The sequence below is a fragment of the Protopterus annectens genome, chromosome 8.part0, assembly GCF_019279795.1.
Source record: "Protopterus annectens isolate FY-2018-M chromosome 8.part0, PAN1.0, whole genome shotgun sequence".
Taxonomy (NCBI): Eukaryota; Metazoa; Chordata; order Ceratodontiformes; family Protopteridae; genus Protopterus; species Protopterus annectens.
This window is the reverse complement of record NC_056741.1, coordinates 1,010,477,690-1,010,496,707: the sequence shown is the minus strand read 5'-3', so window position 1 is coordinate 1,010,496,707 and position 19,018 is coordinate 1,010,477,690. Positions and strand designations below refer to the sequence as shown.

The following is a 19,018-nucleotide window of genomic DNA, read 5'->3' as shown; positions in this document are numbered from 1 at the left end:
GTTTTGTAACACTTTGAACCTAGCATCACTCTTCAGGTACGGTAAGAATGGCTGCCTTTGATGTTGCTTCATTGTTTAGCAGCATTTGACAGATGTTTTTTGCAAAATGTTTGGTCCAAAATCTGGATGAATTGCATAAATTTGCATGACTTCACATCTGTATACCTGTATCATTTTAACCTTTTGTAATGAGAAAATAGTGATGTGTGTTGGCTTCCAGTTACTGTCCACCATAGATTTACTGCTTTGAGTACCATTGCTCCAGACACTTTTGATTCTGCCACTGTTGAATTGGTATATTTTCCCTCTAAATTTGAAATGTATTGATTTTCTGAAAATTTTGTTTCATGTCTTTACATCTGCGTACTTAAAAGACTGTCGTTGTGCAGCAATGTAGGCATCAGTAATTAAGCTTTTGCACTGCCTCTCTAGACTCTGCATGTACTGCACAGTGATGACATTGTAGTGGATTTTACAATGTAGGCGTCAGTAATTATGCTGCTGCCCTACCTCTCTGAGCTCTGCGTGTACTGCACACTGGTGACATTGTAGTGGATTTCACAATGTAGGTGTCAGTAATTAGGCTGTTGCCCTACCTCTGTGAACTCCACATGTACTGCACACTGGTGACATTTTAGTGGGTTTTAGTAGGATTGGATTGCTTACCTCTCAACTTCTTAGTGCAAGGAATCTGGAGAAAGACCTAAAAATAAGGACAGATTTAATTAAAATATTGCTCTAAACTAAGGTGTTTACCTTGCAGATAAAAGGTGAATGGTTTGATTCTCACATGGGGTAATTGGATAGGTGTAAAGTGGCCCACAGGGGCAGTTAGCCCAGTACTAATCAATGAACCTATGAACCTATATAGATGGTCTGGTACCGGTACTTTTTCCCTCAACTGTTGTCCCCAGTGCATGCTTGGGCTCCAAAAATTAATCAGTTTCATTTAAACCAGAGTCCAGCAGCTAGTAATGCTAAATCTGATAGCCAAAATCATAGCAGTTGCAAGGCAAGCTTAACATTATATTATATAACATTATCAGCCAGGAATGATTTGAAAAATATTTACTATACTTATTTGCATCGACATTTTCAACAAGCAACTTCTCAGTTATAACAAGCAGCTTATAACTCTAATGTCTGCTAATATTTGTTGTCTGCAATAAACACACTGTGACTGTTCTATCTTGAAATTAGAAAAAGGCCTTGCAATGAACTTTGGATAAAGCAGTGCAAAAAGATTTAAAACAAGTTCGTTAGTGCTCTAGCTCAAAACATTTAAAAGAGATTGCACTGAAATTCAGATGCAGCAGTGCATGAAACTCGAGCTCACACAATTACCATTAAGAGGCTGCCCTACAAAATTGCATTGTTAAACAGCTGAACCTAACCTTGCATCAGGATATCAAGAGCACACAAGTTTGCTTTACTATTCTCATCTGACAGAATACGAGGCCATTAAGCTGCTCTACAGCCATGTGTAGTTCTGGGAAGAAAGGGCTGCTGCAGCAAGTAGCTGCATCTGGAAAGGTTTTGAGACAGCTAACATCTGCACTGCTAGCTACTGCTCCTGTTCTCTAGTACAAACAGCTAACAAGCTGGTTAGGATGGACAAGATAAAAATGTGTTACATAGTAGTGGAGGCAGAGGCTAGGTCCCTGAGTAAGTGGTAGGGAGAAGCTTTGGTCAGTAGATGGCAGTATCAGCTGTAAGTTGCAAGCTGATACAGCACTTCTGTAAAATAAGTAAAAAACTAAAACAAAGTGGATTGAAAGCATAGATGAACTAAACTAATAACATAGGCTTAAATAAACGGCTGCAACTTATAAAATACTTGAACTTCTGGAATGAAATGAGAGAGGGATGTAAAGATAAAAATCTTATAGACTTAAAGCAGAGCCTCGGGAGTTTGCAGAATTCTAATTATCTAATTCTAATCTGGAGCTTTTCTCCCTGGGCCACCGCTGAAAATGGACACGCATCCATTCAGACTATCCCGGATAACAAATGTAAAATAAATAAATAAAATAAATTAGACTGAGCTGTTTTTCTGCACACCATTAAACCCATTTCATCACCCCTTGAAGTTCAAAAGTTCTTATTGTTGGCTCTTCACTCCACAAAATTCCCACAAATGTGTCATTTGCACAGGGAGCCTGAAAGACCTAAATTGAAATACGTACATAACTAACCTTCTGACACACCCCTGAAACTTGACACTTAAAACATTATATTTGCAATCCCCAGAAAGGCATCCATTATATTTAACTTTCTTAGATTTTTTGTCCTAACTCTCTGTTCGACCCACTTAAGCAATGCTGTCATTTTCTATAGATGCACTTCTCACAGAGTTCCTTCTTCTTTTTTTATAAAACATTTCACTCAACTCATTCCATCCACATTTTCCCCACACAGTCCACTTTCTTCACCACAAACCAACGTATTAACAAGGAAGAGCACCTTAACAGTGAGGATCTCAAAAAATTCTGTTTTTTTATGTTACTAAAAAGTTAAGCTTTCGATTCTAGTTCACTTCACCCACTATTCCATGTAAGACAGACATGTACCTTTTATCCGCACAATGTTTTGAATAGCTTCCTATAAACACCGTTCCAGCTGATACCTGGGGCAATTGGTCACTTTATGCACACGTAAAGTCACAAATGAACTAAAAAACTTCAGCCACAAAGGCAAATGAGTTGGGAAAAATGTTATATTTATGGAAACAGAAGTAAAATCCTCGTTGGTTGGCTGCCGCAATGCCGCAAGTCATGGGTGGGCTGCTGCTGTAAACAACTTAAGCTTTTTAGTTTTTGAAATCTTCCGTGCCGTATCTCCAAGAGTCAGACATTGTGGATGCCCCTGCACGTTGATGACGTTGCAGGATATGCTGGCTATGACGTGATGACTTTAAAATTGTAAATAAAATAAAAGAAGAAATCAGGAATTAAAGGGGCCACTGAGAAATTCATGGCACCCCATTATTTTGCCCTCAAAACCAGTAAACTCTGAGGAATTCAGTACGGTTGAGAGGTATGGTGATCACACATTTTCACCAGGGCTATAGAGAGAAAGTCTACATAATGGGCCTACATTATTAGTCTCCCACAGTATTGGGTGGTGTGGTTGAGCTTCACAATGGTTTTCTTTAGCCATAAGCTTAGTAACAGCCTATGAACCTATGAGCTCTCTTAACTAGAACTGTGTTTGTCTCTTTCTTTACAAATCAAAAGAGAAATCGGGTTATAGTTTTGATATTATTGTCTTGTGTAAATGTTTTTTTACTTATTTGCAGTACTACTTCTTTGGCTTTAAATGAATGGCAACATGCCACCATGTGGTATGAATGACATAAGTGACTACTGAGCTTATCCACCCTTGTATTCTTTCAATATGTATTTTAATGTTTTAGTGTGTATGCATTCTTTCTTTCATGAGTCTCTGACAAAAAGAACCCAGACCACTGTTCCGGACTTTTTCAGGAATCACCATCAAGTAAGGATTCTGCCTTCAAGATCTATCATTTAAGTTATTTTCCCCATTGGGTTTCTGATTCAGATTCCAGCACTCTAGTTTTGTACATGTAGGCATACATTGCTTTTCCAGCATTCTTGTCCATTATATTTCTTCTGAAGTTTTCTTTCTTAGATCTTTATGTTCTGATCCAAGAGATAATTTAAGAATACTGATGTCCTTTACAACTCATATGAACATTTCAAATAATAGGTTCAGTTTTATCTATGACTGAACCTTCAAACTGTACAGTAACGCTCACCATAATTTCAGCTCTCTTAATTCCCTACCTGTTTCTCTTTATTGTGTGTGCTTTTTTCTTATAATAAAAGTAGTATTTAGATGAGAGACAAGCTTTGATTTTATGCTGCCTGCCTGCCTCATCTATGGTCCCATAACCCTACACCATGATTGTATCAGTTCATAATCTCTTCCTGTTAACCAGGCCACAAAGTCATCTATCACTAACTTCTATTAAAGCATTACTTGCTATTAAGTCAAAATGTGCTCTGCTGCCTTTTCTGTAATCCTTTCACAGATGCATCTTAAACAAACAAACAAATAAACAAAATTGTCTTTCTGATAACAGCCAGCATTTAAACATATGTGCATACATTTATTGGCATTTCTAAACTTCGTTCATTAACAGCTAATGCAGTTATTACACTGCAATAATTTTTGCAGTCAGCATTACTCATTGCACAGTGTATAAACCTTTGAATGTGAGCAGTGATGCTAACAGCCTAGCCCTTTTTTCTTGATCAGTTGTACATACTGTGAAGATAGGTGATGGCTGCCAGCCTAGCCAGATAGAATTCTGTAGATAATTCTGTCATTTGTAAATATTAATATAAGCCACAGGCTTGTTCTCTTAAATGGGGAAAATGTTGGTAAATGTTAAACTTCAAAAATGTAACAACAGTGCACTCTGCTGTAAGAAAGCTAAGTCAAGCATTTTATGACTGTCATTGATCTTTAAAGTCAGCTCCGATATGTCTGAATGAAGGAATTCTGCCTATTGTTTTGAGGCCAGAGTTAATGGCTAGAATTTGCATGTATAAATGTCCTTAATTGCTCTGGTTTCTGACCAGGTGTAAAAAATTTAAATGTAGTTTCTGTTAGCCTGGGAACACCAGAGAAGTGTGAAGAATGATGTCATGTGAAGCAGCTATGTGTTATCAACTTAAAGAGAGAGAATGAGAGAGCTCTGAGCATTTTGCCTTGAGAACATTCAGTTTACCAGCACTGCCTGTTTCTATATGTAAGTTTCTTTTAGAACTGTGTTTTCTCTTAAAAATAGCTAGGAATGAGTAAGATTAGACCAAGTGTTTTTCTGTGTTGATGTTAGAACTTGTCTACTGTGTTATTTTAAGTATTTCCCCATGATCTCTGAACTCCTGACTAGCACTGTGTAGTAAGAAATATTGTCTAGTGTTTTTATTATTTATTATTAAATATTTTAAACCTTTCAAATGTGGCTGTTTTATGTAGAGTTAATTTAAGCTCTAGAGTACATTGCATGTATATAGGGAGACTGTACCAAGTCACTCTAATAAGCCTTGACTGTTCAGTCACACTTACCATTTGGATAATAATATTGCACAGTAGGGCCTTTGAGTAGCTGATAAATATTAGCTGGGTGGTGGCAGTGATTTCTACCATATAGTCTGGGTAAAAGGGGTACAGCTGAAGAACCTGTGCCAGCCTTCTCCAGGAGTGTCTGTGTGGTTGTATAAACTGTTATCTCAAAGTGTGTGTGTGTGTCAGCTACCTAGGCATGGAGATGAAGCACTAGTTGGACAGAGAGGGTGCTGGAGGTTTTAGCTTGCCCAGCTGGCTGAGATCTGGATCCTATAGCTGTGCCAGTGGGGAGTCTTATTGGGGACCTGGAGAGAAAGGGAGAAGCCAGCCCCAGACTGACTGTGATCTCTGTGTGCTCTTAAGGGAAATTGTGCTTTACTGTGTGTGTCTTCATTATCCTTTCCCTATATGGATGCCCCTCACTGGTGCAAGTGGTGAGGTTTGAGGCTCCTTGATTGCTGGGCCAGTGCATGGGCATCACACATATAATACATTCCACTTCAAATGCCCTTGTTAAACTATCTCAAAATCCTAACCCTCACAGTAGTAGGGAACTATTTAGTACTCACCTTAACTACATTGTGAGAAAACATATCTCAATAATTTATACGAGACCGACAAAAACTGAAAAGTTCCTTCTTGTGCAGTTGCTTTCTTTTCATCTACCAGTAAGTCGCTGCTTTTGCACATTCATGCTCCTTTCTGTTTCATTCTTTCTCTTGATGTCCATCTCTCTCTTTCTTCTCACTCTAGTTTTCCATGGTCAAGCTTGAGTCACTTCGTACTTACACACCCGAGCATTGTCTTTAACCATTTTCTACTGCTGGTTGAGTATATAGTAAATTAGACTTCAAATGACTGAGCTCATTTACCAGATCTTGAACTCTCCAACTGCTTTTTGTACTTAGAATTACTGCCTGTGCAGTTTCGGTTTGTACACTGGCAGTGAGTCACTGGGTTTGGATTTTTCTCTTTTCTCCATGATTGTATGATGGTGGAATTAAGATATAAAAATAGGGTGTGTATGTATGTGTGTATGTGTGTGTATGTATCTCGTAAAGTCCACTACATAGGTGATGCTGTGGATCTTGCTTCTCTGTAACAAATAATTTTATGTTTTATCAGCTTGTATCTTGATTGGTGCATTTCATCAGTGTGAAACTTTATGGATGTTCGACTCACTGAGACATTAGGGAATCACCATCTCATCTGCCTCCATATCTTGTTCAGCTGAAGCTGCAGTCTAAAATCACCTAATAATTTTCTCTACTTTGATTCAATCTCCAAAGCAACTGCCAGTCTATTGTTAGAAATCAACAAACGTACCCTTGTCTTCACCAGGGTCTGTTCAGTGCTTCTGCTGCTGTTAGGATGCTTTCTCACTCTGCTTCCCTTCTTCATCTGCCTCATGAGCTGTCCTTCAGTGCCACTAAGACTTATTCTCATCAGTGTTAGAATTTTTAATGTGTGCTGTACCATAGGCATAGAGGAATAAAGCCCTGACTATGACCCGTAATGTGTGCTGTACCATAGGCATAGAGGAATAAAGCCCTGACTATGACTCATAATGTGTGCTGTACCATAGGCATAGAGGAATAAAGCCCTGACTATGACCCGTAATGTGTGCTGTACCATAGGCACAGAGGAATAAAGCCCTGACTATGACCCGTAATGTGTGCTGTACCATTGGCACAGAGGAATAAAGCCCTGACTATGACTCGTAATGTGTGCTGTACCATAGAGGAATAAAACCCTGACTATGACTCGTAATGTGTGCTGTACCATAGACACAGAGGAATAAAGCCCTGACTATGACCTGTAATGTGTGCTGTACCATAGGCACAGAGGAATAAAGCCCTGACTATGACTCGTAATGTGTGCTGTACCAGAGGCATAGAGGAATTAAGCCCTGACTATGACTCGTAATGTGTGCTGTACAGTAGGCATAAAGGAATAAAGCCCTGACTATGACCCGTAATGTGTGCTGTACCATAGGCACAGAGGAATAAAGCCCTGACTATGACTCCTAATGTGTGCTGTCCCATAGGCATAGAGGAATAAAGCCCTGACTATGACCTGTAATGTGTGCTGTACAGTATGCATAGAGGAAATAAGCCCTGAATATGACTCGTAATGTGTGCTGTACCATAGGCATAGCGGAATAAAGCCCCGACTATGACTCATAATGTGTGCTGTACCATAGGCATAGAGGAATTAAGCCCAGACTATGACTCATAATGTGTGCTGTACAGTAGACATAGAGGAATAAAGCCCTGACTATGACCCGTAATGTGTGCTGTACCATAGGCACAGAGGAATAAAGCCCTGACTATGACTCCTAATGTGTGCTGTCCCATAGGCATAGAGGAATTAAGCCCAGACTATGACTCGTAATGTGTGCTGTACAGTAGGCATAGAGGAATAAAGCCCTGACTATGACTCGTAATGTGTGCTGTACCATAGGCACAGAGGAATAAAGCCCTGACTATGACCTGTAATGTGTGCTGTACCATAGGCACAGAGGAATAAAGCCCTGACTATGACTCGTAATGTGTGCTGTACCATAGGCATAGAGGAATTAAGCCCTGACTATGACTCGTAATGTGTGCTGTACAGTAGGCATAGAGGAATAAAGCCCTGACTATGACCCGTAATGTGTGCTGTACCATAGGCACAGAGGAATAAAGCCCTGACTATGACTCCTAATGTGTGCTGTACCATAGGCATAGAGGAATAAAGCCCTGACTATGACCTGTAATGTGTGCTGTACAGTATGCATAGAGGAATTAAGCCCTGACTATGACTCGTAATGTGTGCTGTACCATAGGCATAGAGGAATTAAACCCAGACTATGACTCGTAATGTGTGCTGTACAGTAGACATAGAGGAATAAAGCCCTGACTATGACTCGTAATGTGTGCTGTACCATAGGCCTAGAGGAATAAAACCCTGACTATGACTCGTAATGTGTGCTGTACAGTAGGCATAGAGGAATAAAGCCCTGACTATGACTCATAATTGTGTGCTGTACCATAGGCACAGAGGAATAAAGCCCTGACTATGACTCGTAATGTGTGCTGTACCATAGGCACAGAGGAATAAATCCCTGACTATGACTCGTAATGTGTGCTGTACCATAGGCATAGAGGAATTAAGCCCTGACTATGACTCGTAATGTGTGCTGTACAGTAGGCATAGAGGAATAAGCCCTGACTATGACTCGTAATGTCTGCTGTACCATAGGCATAGAGGAATAAAGCCCTGAATATGACTTATTCAACATGGGTTTAATCTGGTAAACTGGTGCTTGTTAGGTACACCTATCCTAGGGGGCAGGGGTGGAGACACAGATGGTCTAATGTTTATGCTCCCAGACATGAGCTCTTCTTCGGGATGGGAACAGAGTCAATGGGTGTGGACCATTGCAGGGCTAAGCTTGGACAAGATTATCCAAGCCAGAGACAGTAGTCCATGACGGCTGTGTACCAGGGAACACATATGAGTTGTTAAGGGGACATTGGTAGTCCCTGTGGTGACATAGAGGCCCATGTCCCTACCGAAGGGCAGGGGTTGGAGTCATTCATACAAAAATATTGTTATAGCCTGGAATCTGTCAAGAGCACAATCTCCTCAAAGGCTGCCTGGATGATGGCCCTTCTGAATAGCTTTAACCATGGAGGATCTGAGGCAAAGACTTCCCACTTCAATGGAACAAATGGGGTTGAATCCGATGAGGAAGACTTGGTGGTTGGCAGGTGGGGGAGGTACATAAAAAATATTAAATAATTTCAAAAAACAGTAAAAGTGTATTTAAACAACTTGATACTGAGTCATTTGTTATACTATATATTTTCCTTAAAGACATAATCAGTTTACTTTAGCAATCCTACTTCTTTTTAACAAAGAAAGAGGTCTTGCCAAAGGTAACTCATAGACAACAGTTTTAAGTATCCACTGTTGTTACTGCCAAAAATATTTCATGACTGTGATTTTATTCATACAAATAGTTTTTGTGCACTACTGTTAATTAGCTGTCAGATTAAATTCTGCATGCTGGCATGTTTTGCAGGCTGGCTGAGAAAACTCTACCAGTGACAACTAAGTATGATTCAAGTGAGCTAGATCTCCCATCTCAGGAGGAAAACAACTGTGGCCTGATTCTTTATCTTGTTCCAAAGGTCGCAGATGTCTACTTCTGTCTACTACAATCGTGATACCCAGGTTTTATTCATTAACAAGTCCAGATGCACCCTTATGATCTCTTCTGTATTCAGAATCTATCAATAGTACCAGCTCATATCCAAGCAAACTGCTAATTCCATGCAAACAATGATTTCTTGATGCACATGTACACTTTTCTGTGAGCTGGCAGTAGTCTGCAGAACTGGTTAAACATTTCAATGTAACACTTCGCAGTAAGTATTATAGCTTGTCTCCAGTCAGCCAGAGGTCATAGTTGCATCTGTTTTCAAAGTTTTTGTTGATGTTTATTCATTTAATCAAGCTCGAGTCTTTGTGACCTAAAGGACTTTACCATGCCAGGCCCCTCTGTCAAAAAACTTTTTGTTTCTTGCAAATTCATATTCATTGCTTCAGTAATGTTTTCTATACATTGTAGTCCCTGCCTTCTACTTCTTCTTATTCTGCCTTTGATCTTTCCTACCATCAGTATTTTCTCTTGTGAACCATATCTTCACATTATGTGGTCAAATACATGAATTTTATTTTTACTATCAGGCTTTCCAGTGAACAGTCTGGGTTTATTTAATTTTGACTGATTAAATCTTCTTATAGTTCACAGAATTCTAAAACGTTTTCTCCTGCACTGCAGTTCAAAAGCATCAATTAAATTGTCAGAAACTCTTATTTATAATTGGGAATAATATCCTGGCTGACTTTTCATTGTGTGGTATATGTAAAGTAATATTCATAGTTTATATTTTATGAAGAATGAAAATGTAATTAATCTAAACAAGTTATTGCCATACCTAATGACTTCCAATGTACAATAGAACATGCTCTGGGAAAGAAGTAATTATGCATCAAAGCTTCTATTGATTAATCCTGGAAAACTTCAATGGACTGGATATACTTCTAAGTATTCAGTCCAAAGCCCACTGAGTCACATACTGACATTTTACTTTTCAGGGTCATTTTAGCCCTCTTTTAGATTGTAAACAGCATTATGCAAAAAAGACAATCTTATGGTCCAAAGGCGGAAGCTTTAATATGCTGTGTCACTACACATTAAATTCAGTCTTCAAATGTTCATTAAAACTTCTAAAAACAAAACGCCATTTCTATTTCTAGTATTAGTACTACATCAGCAAAATTCTGAGATCACCCTGCCAAAAAGTCTGAAGTATCTCAAACACAGAAATATACTATTTTACAATTGAGACAAAGTTTCATTGCACATTGGGAAGAAAAATATCTATCTGTCAAGTTATCATTCAGATTTATGTTGAGATAACTAATTACATACAAGTTAAATGTATGTTGGCAAACTGCATACTTTCAAAACATTATTTTGCAGTGGTAGTTTGGAGGTTGCCTAACAAGTCACCACGTTTGTAAGATTTGCCACAGACTCAGGAACTCTGCAATAAAGGCTGTTACCAAACAATTTTGCAGCTCTTAACTGAAAGTTTTACATTTGTTTTACTAAGTTATTGTTGGCAGATAATAGACTTTACAGATAAGGCATAACTGCTGCTGAAAATATGCTTAAGAGGTTAAGTGTAATGCTCTCAATTATTCTTTATTAAATTAATGCACTTACCATGACCTGCTCTGTACTGTCCCTGGCCATTACAATTTCATTCCCATAAACAATCACACGGATGAGTTGAGTCCAGGATACTAATACATTTCCACGGTTTTCATTTTTGGCTTCAACTCTATAATTAGTAAGATTGTGATTGTTCCCACACATCTGGGATAAAATGTAGGTACAAGTGCCTTGGAAATGGAAAAGCTTCCCATCAAAAGTGTAGTAGTGTGGGTCACCAGACACTGTGCAGGTCTTTATGCCAACTGTTAGGCAAATATGGTACCAGGAAGAAGGCTGACATACTTGGTATGTAGCACATCCTACATCTTCACAGCTCACTGTGTTGTTTTCTAAGCACACACATTTCCTTTGGCAGGCACTATCTATCCAGAATATGTCATCAGGACGGAAAAAGCTTCCTGCAAAGAAAAATAATTATGAACATTCTTCCAGTGATTCCTTAGAGAGACAACATTTTATGGAATATTTTGAAGAGACAGACTGGTGTTAACCAACATTTTAGTAAGAAACCTATCTTGCAAATCATAGCTATGCATTCATATTGTTCACTCAAAACAATTCCAAAATGCAGTTTGAATAATGTCTTTTAAAATGGCTTGATTTTGCAGTAAGTCTGTATTATTTTTCATTTACATAACATAATAAAATTATACTATGTCATGTTCCAGGATATCATATAGCAAATATCAATACAATACGTGGCCAGAAAAAACAGAAGGTCAGATACTACACCATAAATGTGAGGGCCTTATCCTTGACCGTCTTTTTGTAAATTAACAACTCCAGAATGCATACACAGGATGCAAAGAGAAAACTTGCCAGCGATAGATCATGGTACCAAAAAGCCCCACAACACTGTCTGATGGTCCACAGAACCCACTCTCCACCAAGATAAACACAAAAAGTATGCAGGCATATCTGTTTTTGCTTATGCATGCACTTTGTGTCCCGTGTTCAGGAGTGCAGAAATCAGTGTTTTGTAATTTAATAACTAACATTTTGTATTCTTTAACTTGGTAGTAACTATTATTTCCAAAGTTTACATGTTGTCCAGCTTTATGAATAATCTTAGGTCTTTGTATTGTTAAATAGATCCCAGCAGAAAGTACAGTTGTGTAAATTGTGCCATAACAGTAGACGCTCTTCTCTTCACTGTTGCAGTATTCGTTACAGAAGGGTTGTCCTGTTGTGGGTAGCCCATTGCTTGGCCAGTATAAATAAGCTTAAAAGTGATCTTGTTTGTACCATATGTCACATTTATGCTCCCCACAGAACATAGGGCATGGGGGATGTACAGATGCAACTATTGAGAACTGAATTGCCCCAGAAGAGAACAATTGTCATAGGATAAAGGAGTCTGTGCACATCCAGAAGGAAAAAAATGCAGAATAAACAAGAGGGGGTTGAAGGGAGGGAATGAATACTGGAAAAGTGAAGAGAAGGACACCTATTGTTATGGTAAGATTTCACACAACTGTACTATGCCCTTCCATATCACTGTTGAAGTATTCATTATAGAAGGGAGAGTAAAAAAGCTCAAGAAACAGAATAGGAGGTGGAAGGATGGGAAGAGCATTCAGCAATCCCTCATAAAATGTTTTCAGCAAAACCTGCTCTGGACCTAGAAACCATATTCAACTAATAATGCTTAGTAAAGGTATGCACTGAAGACCAAGTAGCAACTTCAAGGATGGAATTGGTGTCCAACTCCTTGAAGAAGGCACCAGAAGTGACAACAGCCCTAGTGGAATGAGCTCTAACAGAAGCAGAATGAGATTTGCCACAAAAAGAATAACAAAAGGAAATGGCCTTACATATGCAGGAGGAGATGGTTTGCTTAGAAACAGCCAAACCCAAAGACCTGGGATGAAAGGAAACAAAAGGCTGATCAGACTTATGAATAGTCCTAGTTCTATCCAAATAGTACCTGAGCTGTCTGTACAAACCAAAGGTATGCAGGATCCTCTCACCAGTAGACTGAGGAGAAGGGAAAAAGGAAGGGAATTGTACTGACTGATTCAAGGACAACTCATTGACTACCTTGGGCATAAAAGAAGGCTTAGTATGAAGGGACACCCTGTCCCTGTGAAAAAAACAAAAAAGGAGGAATGGCCATAAGGGCCTGGAGCTTAGAAGCCCCCATGAGCAGAAATAAGAGCCAGCAACAAAACAGTCTTCCAGGTGCAATGTTTCAAAGAAGTAGAATCTGTGGGCTCAAAAAGAGCCTGAGCCAATTTTTCCAAAACAAAATTAAGATCCCAAGGAGGAGGAATAGGCTTTCTTGGTGGCCTAATATGTAGTACGCCTTTAAGAAATTGCTTGACCTCAAAATGAGATGTCAAAGCAGGATTAATGGGCAGACAAGCAGAAATGGCTGACAAATGTGCCTTTACATAAGACTAGGCCAAGCCAGGATGCAGCAATATACAAAAGTAAGAGAGGACCAGAGGGACCCCTACTGAAAAAGGGTACTGGTTACGAGCATGGCATCAGATGGAAAATCTCTTCCATTTGGACAGATAAGATTTTCTTGCTGGGGGTTTCCTTGCTTCCTATAAAATCCTGAGTGCAGCCTCAGAAAAGAAGTGCCTGAAAGGGATTAGAACCCTACCACCCACAATGTCAGTTGCAGAGTGGACAAGTGAGGATGGATGAAAGACCCCTTGTCTTGTGTGAGAAGATCCAACTGGTGAGGTAACATGTGATGACTGCCTCTAGCCAGGTGCATTAAGAGGGGGAACCAGTGCTGTCTCAGGCAAAAGGGAGTCAATAGCAAGATTTTTGAGGAGTCCAGCTGAATCATCTGCAGGACTCTTGGAAGTAGAGGAAGAGGAGGCAAAGTATAAAGAAACCTCCCCTTCCAAGGAAAGGCAAGGGTGTTCATCTACCAGGCCAGATGACATGGCACCCTAGAACAGAAGAGAAGAAGCTACCTGTTCAGATGGGAGGCAAAAATACCTCACCAATGGGCAATGTCCAGAAACACGTCTGTGAAGCATCAATTCGTGAGCCTGTGTTTTGGACCTGCCCAGAGAGTCTGCCACAAGATTATGCTCTGAGGGAATATATGCTGCTTGAGTTATCTGATAACTGAAAGCCACTTCCCAAGCCTTTAGCATCATCCTACAGAGGAGGTAGGATTTCATACCCCCCCCTTCCCCCCGCCTGTTGACATGCCACATCATTGTAGTGTTATCTGTGTATACCTTCAAAGGGGCCCAGACAGAACATAGGTGAAAAGCCTGAAGGGACAGAATCAGAGCCCTCATCTCTTTGATGTTGATATTGTCTGACTTCTGATGGGGAGGCTAAAGACTCTGAACTTTCAGGTGACCAAGGGATGTCCCCCACCCCATGTCTGAGGCATCAGTGAACAGCTTCTGAGAAGGGACTGGAGGTTGAAAGGGTCAACCTGAGTTGAGAGCGAACTGTCAAATCTACCACTCAAACTCCTTCTTGAGACAGGGAAGGTGAGATACACTGAAATTAATTAGGTGATGATGCTGCAGCCAGACCAACTTGAGGTATCAATGAAGCTTCCGCATATGCAATCTGGCAAGAGGAAGCATAGGAATAGAAGAGGCCATAATTCCCAGGACCTGAAGAAACACCCTGGCTGGCATGGCAGTCAGAGGAGGAAGAAAAGACTGAAAGAAGGCTGTCAATGACAATACCTATGTAGGCGGAAGAGAGGCCAAAATTCCAACATTGGCACCATCTGAATCCTACATCCCAGATGCACATGATCCTGAGATAGAGTCAGGATGGACTTTTGGAAGTTGATACTAATCCCCATACTTTGAAGAAGGGAGGTGGTGAACTGCAGATCCTTCAACAATCAACTGGGAGAAGATGCCTGAAGCAACAGGTTGTCTAGATAACAAAAAATCTGAATGCCTTGGAGCCTGTAGAAGGCAATTACAGGAGATAGGCATTTTGTGAATCCCCCTGGGGCACTAGGTAGGCCAAAAAGCAAAGTAGAGAGCTGAAAATGAAAGGAAGACAAAGAGAAACATAAAACTTCCTGAACAAAGGGTGAATAGGGATATGAAGGTAAGCATCTTTCAGATCCAAGGACACCAGAAAAGCCTGGAGTAATAACAGAGGAAATAGAGTCTGAAGAGTAAGCATCCAAAAAGAAGGGATCTTGAGAAAGGTGTTGAGCCAGAAGAGATCCAAACTAGTCTCCAAGTGCCCTCCTTTCTAGGAACCAGGATATCATCCTGTAATGAAAACCACTTCCCACTTGGGAGGGGGGACAGGTTGAATGGTCCCTTGGTTCAACAGGGACCCTAGAACCTCTGAGAAATGAATAAGTTGCTCTAGGGGATGTTGAGGAATTCCAGAAAAAGAAAGGAAAGATTTCCATACCATGAAGTAATCCTGACAGATGATTGAAAGAACCCAAGAGTCTGAAGTGATGAGATGGCAGTTTGGAAGGCAAAGGGACAGCCGAAGGGACAAAGGAACCTGGTCAAAAGGTGGGGAGGTGGGATTGTCAAAGACAGTAAAATAAAAAATAAAAATAACCCCAGTAGGGAACTTATCTGGTGCTGCTAAATATTTAGTACAGCAGCAAAGTGTTCAAACCAAATGGCAAAAATGGCATTCAAACTGGTAGCAAAATAAGTTCTATGTAGTTGCATCCGTACATCCCTTTTATGCTCTACATTCTGCATGGGGAGCATAAATGTGACATACCACACAAACAAGATCTCTTTTAAGCTTATTTATACTGGTCGAGCAATGGGCTGCCCGTGGCGGGACATCCCTTCTATAAATAATACTGCAACAGTGATATGGAAGGACATGAACCTGTTCAACATTCTCAGCATCAACAATAATAAACTGTAAACTCTAGATGTTTCTTATATGTGGGTGAACTCTTTGCTGAACATTTACAGGCATGTGATGAAAACAAAATACATTCTAATGACAGTTGCATGTGTAAAACAAAGAAGTTTACATTTCATTTACAACATGAATATTATGAACATATTTGAAATGCCCAGACTGCGCTTTAGTTAGGTTCTCAGTAGATCAGTCCATTACTCTGGTAAACAAATTTAGATAAGTAAATTAATACATCTTTGAATTTGTAGAAAATAGATTTTTGAAGTCTAAGACCTAGATTCAGTTACAAAAAAATATTGGAATATCTTCCCTAGGTTTCAGGTTTGGTGCAATGGTAGCAATGGGGTGAAGGAAGGATTTACAGGTTTTCTTACCACACATATTAGCTAGTTCCAAATGTATAATGAGACACAAGGCTCAAAGGATCAAATGAAATTTTCTAGCTGTTATTGTTATTTGTTCGACAATTGTGTCATTTTCTCTATCTCCCAATATTTTTGTAGCTTGCATTTCAAGCAGTTATTAAGTAATTATTGAGTACCACCTTAGTATTGCAAAATAAGATACTTGTATTACATGTGACAATAAAGTACAGCAAAGAGGAAATCATATGAAAACGGGTACTGTGCATGTAAAGCAAACACATAAGCATGACATTTCACATTATTAATATTAAAAAATAAGAAAAATCCACACTAAGGTTGACTTAAAACAGAACTCAGCTTTAAAACTATCATATCCAAAGAATGTCTGAATACACTCCTAGTACAGTACTAAAATAAAACTGTAAAATTATCTGATGTTATTAAAATATTAAAGCTTACCTCTAAACTAGAGTAGAAAACTACCCATGAGCTAGCCCATTCATTAAACCTAAGTGACATATACTAATATACCAAATGACTGCTAAGTTGTAGAGACTTGTTTCCAAGCTAAGTGTATCAGAACTGCCAAGGTGATACCAGAAAGTCCAATTATACATTGAAATATACATACTGAACAGCATTCTTGTTTATTTAGTTTTTTACATGCAAAAACAGACTGCATTTATTTTACCCAGAAGGGATTATAGCATCCAAGTACTGACAGTAAAAAATGGACTCCAGATGATTTAGTTACTATATAGTAAATAGACAGCTGCAGGAAAATGAAAGGTTTAGAAGACTTCACAGGTAGTATGCCTCCATATAAATCCTAAAGCCTGGAGGATTTACAGATGCAGGTTGTTATTGAGTACCACCAATGTTGCCACTAGTTTGGGCAGACTATGAGACAGAGATTTTTAAGAGAATGACATGGCTGGTCATGATGTGATTTTAAATTCAGGCTGGCATTCCAGTGAAATATAGGTAAAATATCATACAATTCATGAGGACCAAGGAAACAGTCAAGGCACTGAACATATTTTAGTAGTTGCAGATATTACGCAGCATCTGTTTTTCCATGACTTGTAGTCTTTGTTTGTTCTACTAGGTTACCTTCCTGAAGATGTTTCAGACATAACCTACACTACCCATAATACCACAAGCCAAGTACAAATGATTTCCCTCCACCTACTTCTGTGTGGGGACATTCACTCTAACCCTAGCCCAAGAAACAACTTAACCTGCTCACATTCTAAGCCACACAGTAAAGGTCCTCTAAAACCTCTCAGTATCAGTCTAAGAAGTACGTGCAATAAACTTACAGACCTATGTGCATGGATTTCTGACCACTTCCCAGATATCCTCTCCATAACTGAAACATTGCTAAAAATCAAGAAACCATAGGTAAGGAAACACTTCTGCCAGGCCACAGCATTCTATGCACTTAAAAGAATGTTAAAAAAGGAGATGGGGTAGCCAATTTTTACCCTCAAACACTTCAAGTTAACCCCTACCAAAACACCATCCCGTAGTTTAATAATGCTGAAATAATTATCTCCTTCCTCAAATTTAACAACCATAAAAGTATCTGCTTCATTGTTCTATACATCGCTCAAACAATAATATCCAACAGTTGAGGATATACTCCCCTGGATATTTAGGAACATCCCATAGGAAACAATTATTTTAGGTGACATAGTATGGCACTCAATCATCATGAACAAATCTCAATACTCAATAAATGCATAAGGATTCATCCAACTTATCACTACTCATACGAGGTATAATAATTCACACAGTAAATCGTCAATAATAGATTGGATTCAAGCATTCAATCCTAGTAAAATTAGATCCACTGGTACTCTCTTTCAGGCACTCTTAGTGACCATCTACCAACTTATGCTATTAGGCACCCTTACATATCCCAAACAATACCACTGTAATATGGTTTGCAACATCACAAAATATAATGAACAAGAATTCGCAACTATCCTAAAATCATGTAACTGGAACACACTGAAATTCTTAACATTATACAGTGCAACACTGGAATTTAATTAAATCTTTTTAAAATAATCAGTAGGGTTGCACCCATGAGAAAAAAAATACCTACCAGCAGAGTACCTTAAAATCACTGCAGATACAGTAGCCTACCCAATGTCCATATTAATCAACAGATTAATTCAAGACACTTGTATTCCAGCTATTTGAAAAAAATCTTACATCCTGCCATTGCACAAAGGAGGACACTCTGTAGAGCTATAAAACTACAGGCCAAATGCTGTCATTCCTCCCATCTCAATGTTGTTTGTCTTTCAGCTTTTTCCCGGTAAGGGGTCGCCACAGCGGAACTTTGGTCCGCTAATGATTGGTAGTAGATTTTTACGAAACGCCAAGGTGCCAGCTCGACACCCAACCTTCAACGAAGGCATGCCCATTTACGAACGCATGTCTTTCGAATGCTACCCAACCGCGGGGAGGACATGCAGACTCCACACAGAAGGCACTCCCAAGCCCAGCCGAGAATCGAACGGGAGAACCTCTTGCTGTGAGGTAACAATGCTACCACCATACCACCGCGGCTAATATTCCTCCCATCTCAATAATCTTTGAAAAATGCTTTGTCACTCAACTACTCCAACACCTCACAGATAACAGTATCCCATCTCCTACTAAACATAAATTTAGACCAAATAACAGTGTAATAATGCCTTCTTGGACTTTGACAATACCATCAACCTTAACAGAAACAATAGCAAAGTGGTTTCCTCACTATTCTTCAATCTGTCAAAGACATTTACACTGTCTTAGATGATAAACTGCTCCATCAACTATAGTATATAGGTCTCATGCATTCCAGCCACCAATGGTTCAACCATCTGATACCAAACTGTAAAGTGGCAGTTAG

General features: G+C 39.4%; 1 protein-coding gene across 1 annotated transcript in view; it reads right to left on the bottom strand.

The window, feature by feature from the left end:
* Positions 1-19,018, bottom strand: part of LOC122808387 (alpha-tectorin-like) — a 161,329-nt gene that overhangs the window by 73,966 nt on the left and 68,345 nt on the right. Inside the window, exon 7 of the mRNA XM_044079353.1 lies at positions 10,880-11,289. Within this exon, the coding sequence (XP_043935288.1) occupies positions 10,880-11,289 (410 nt within the window). The remainder of the gene's footprint in view (positions 1-10,879; positions 11,290-19,018) is intronic.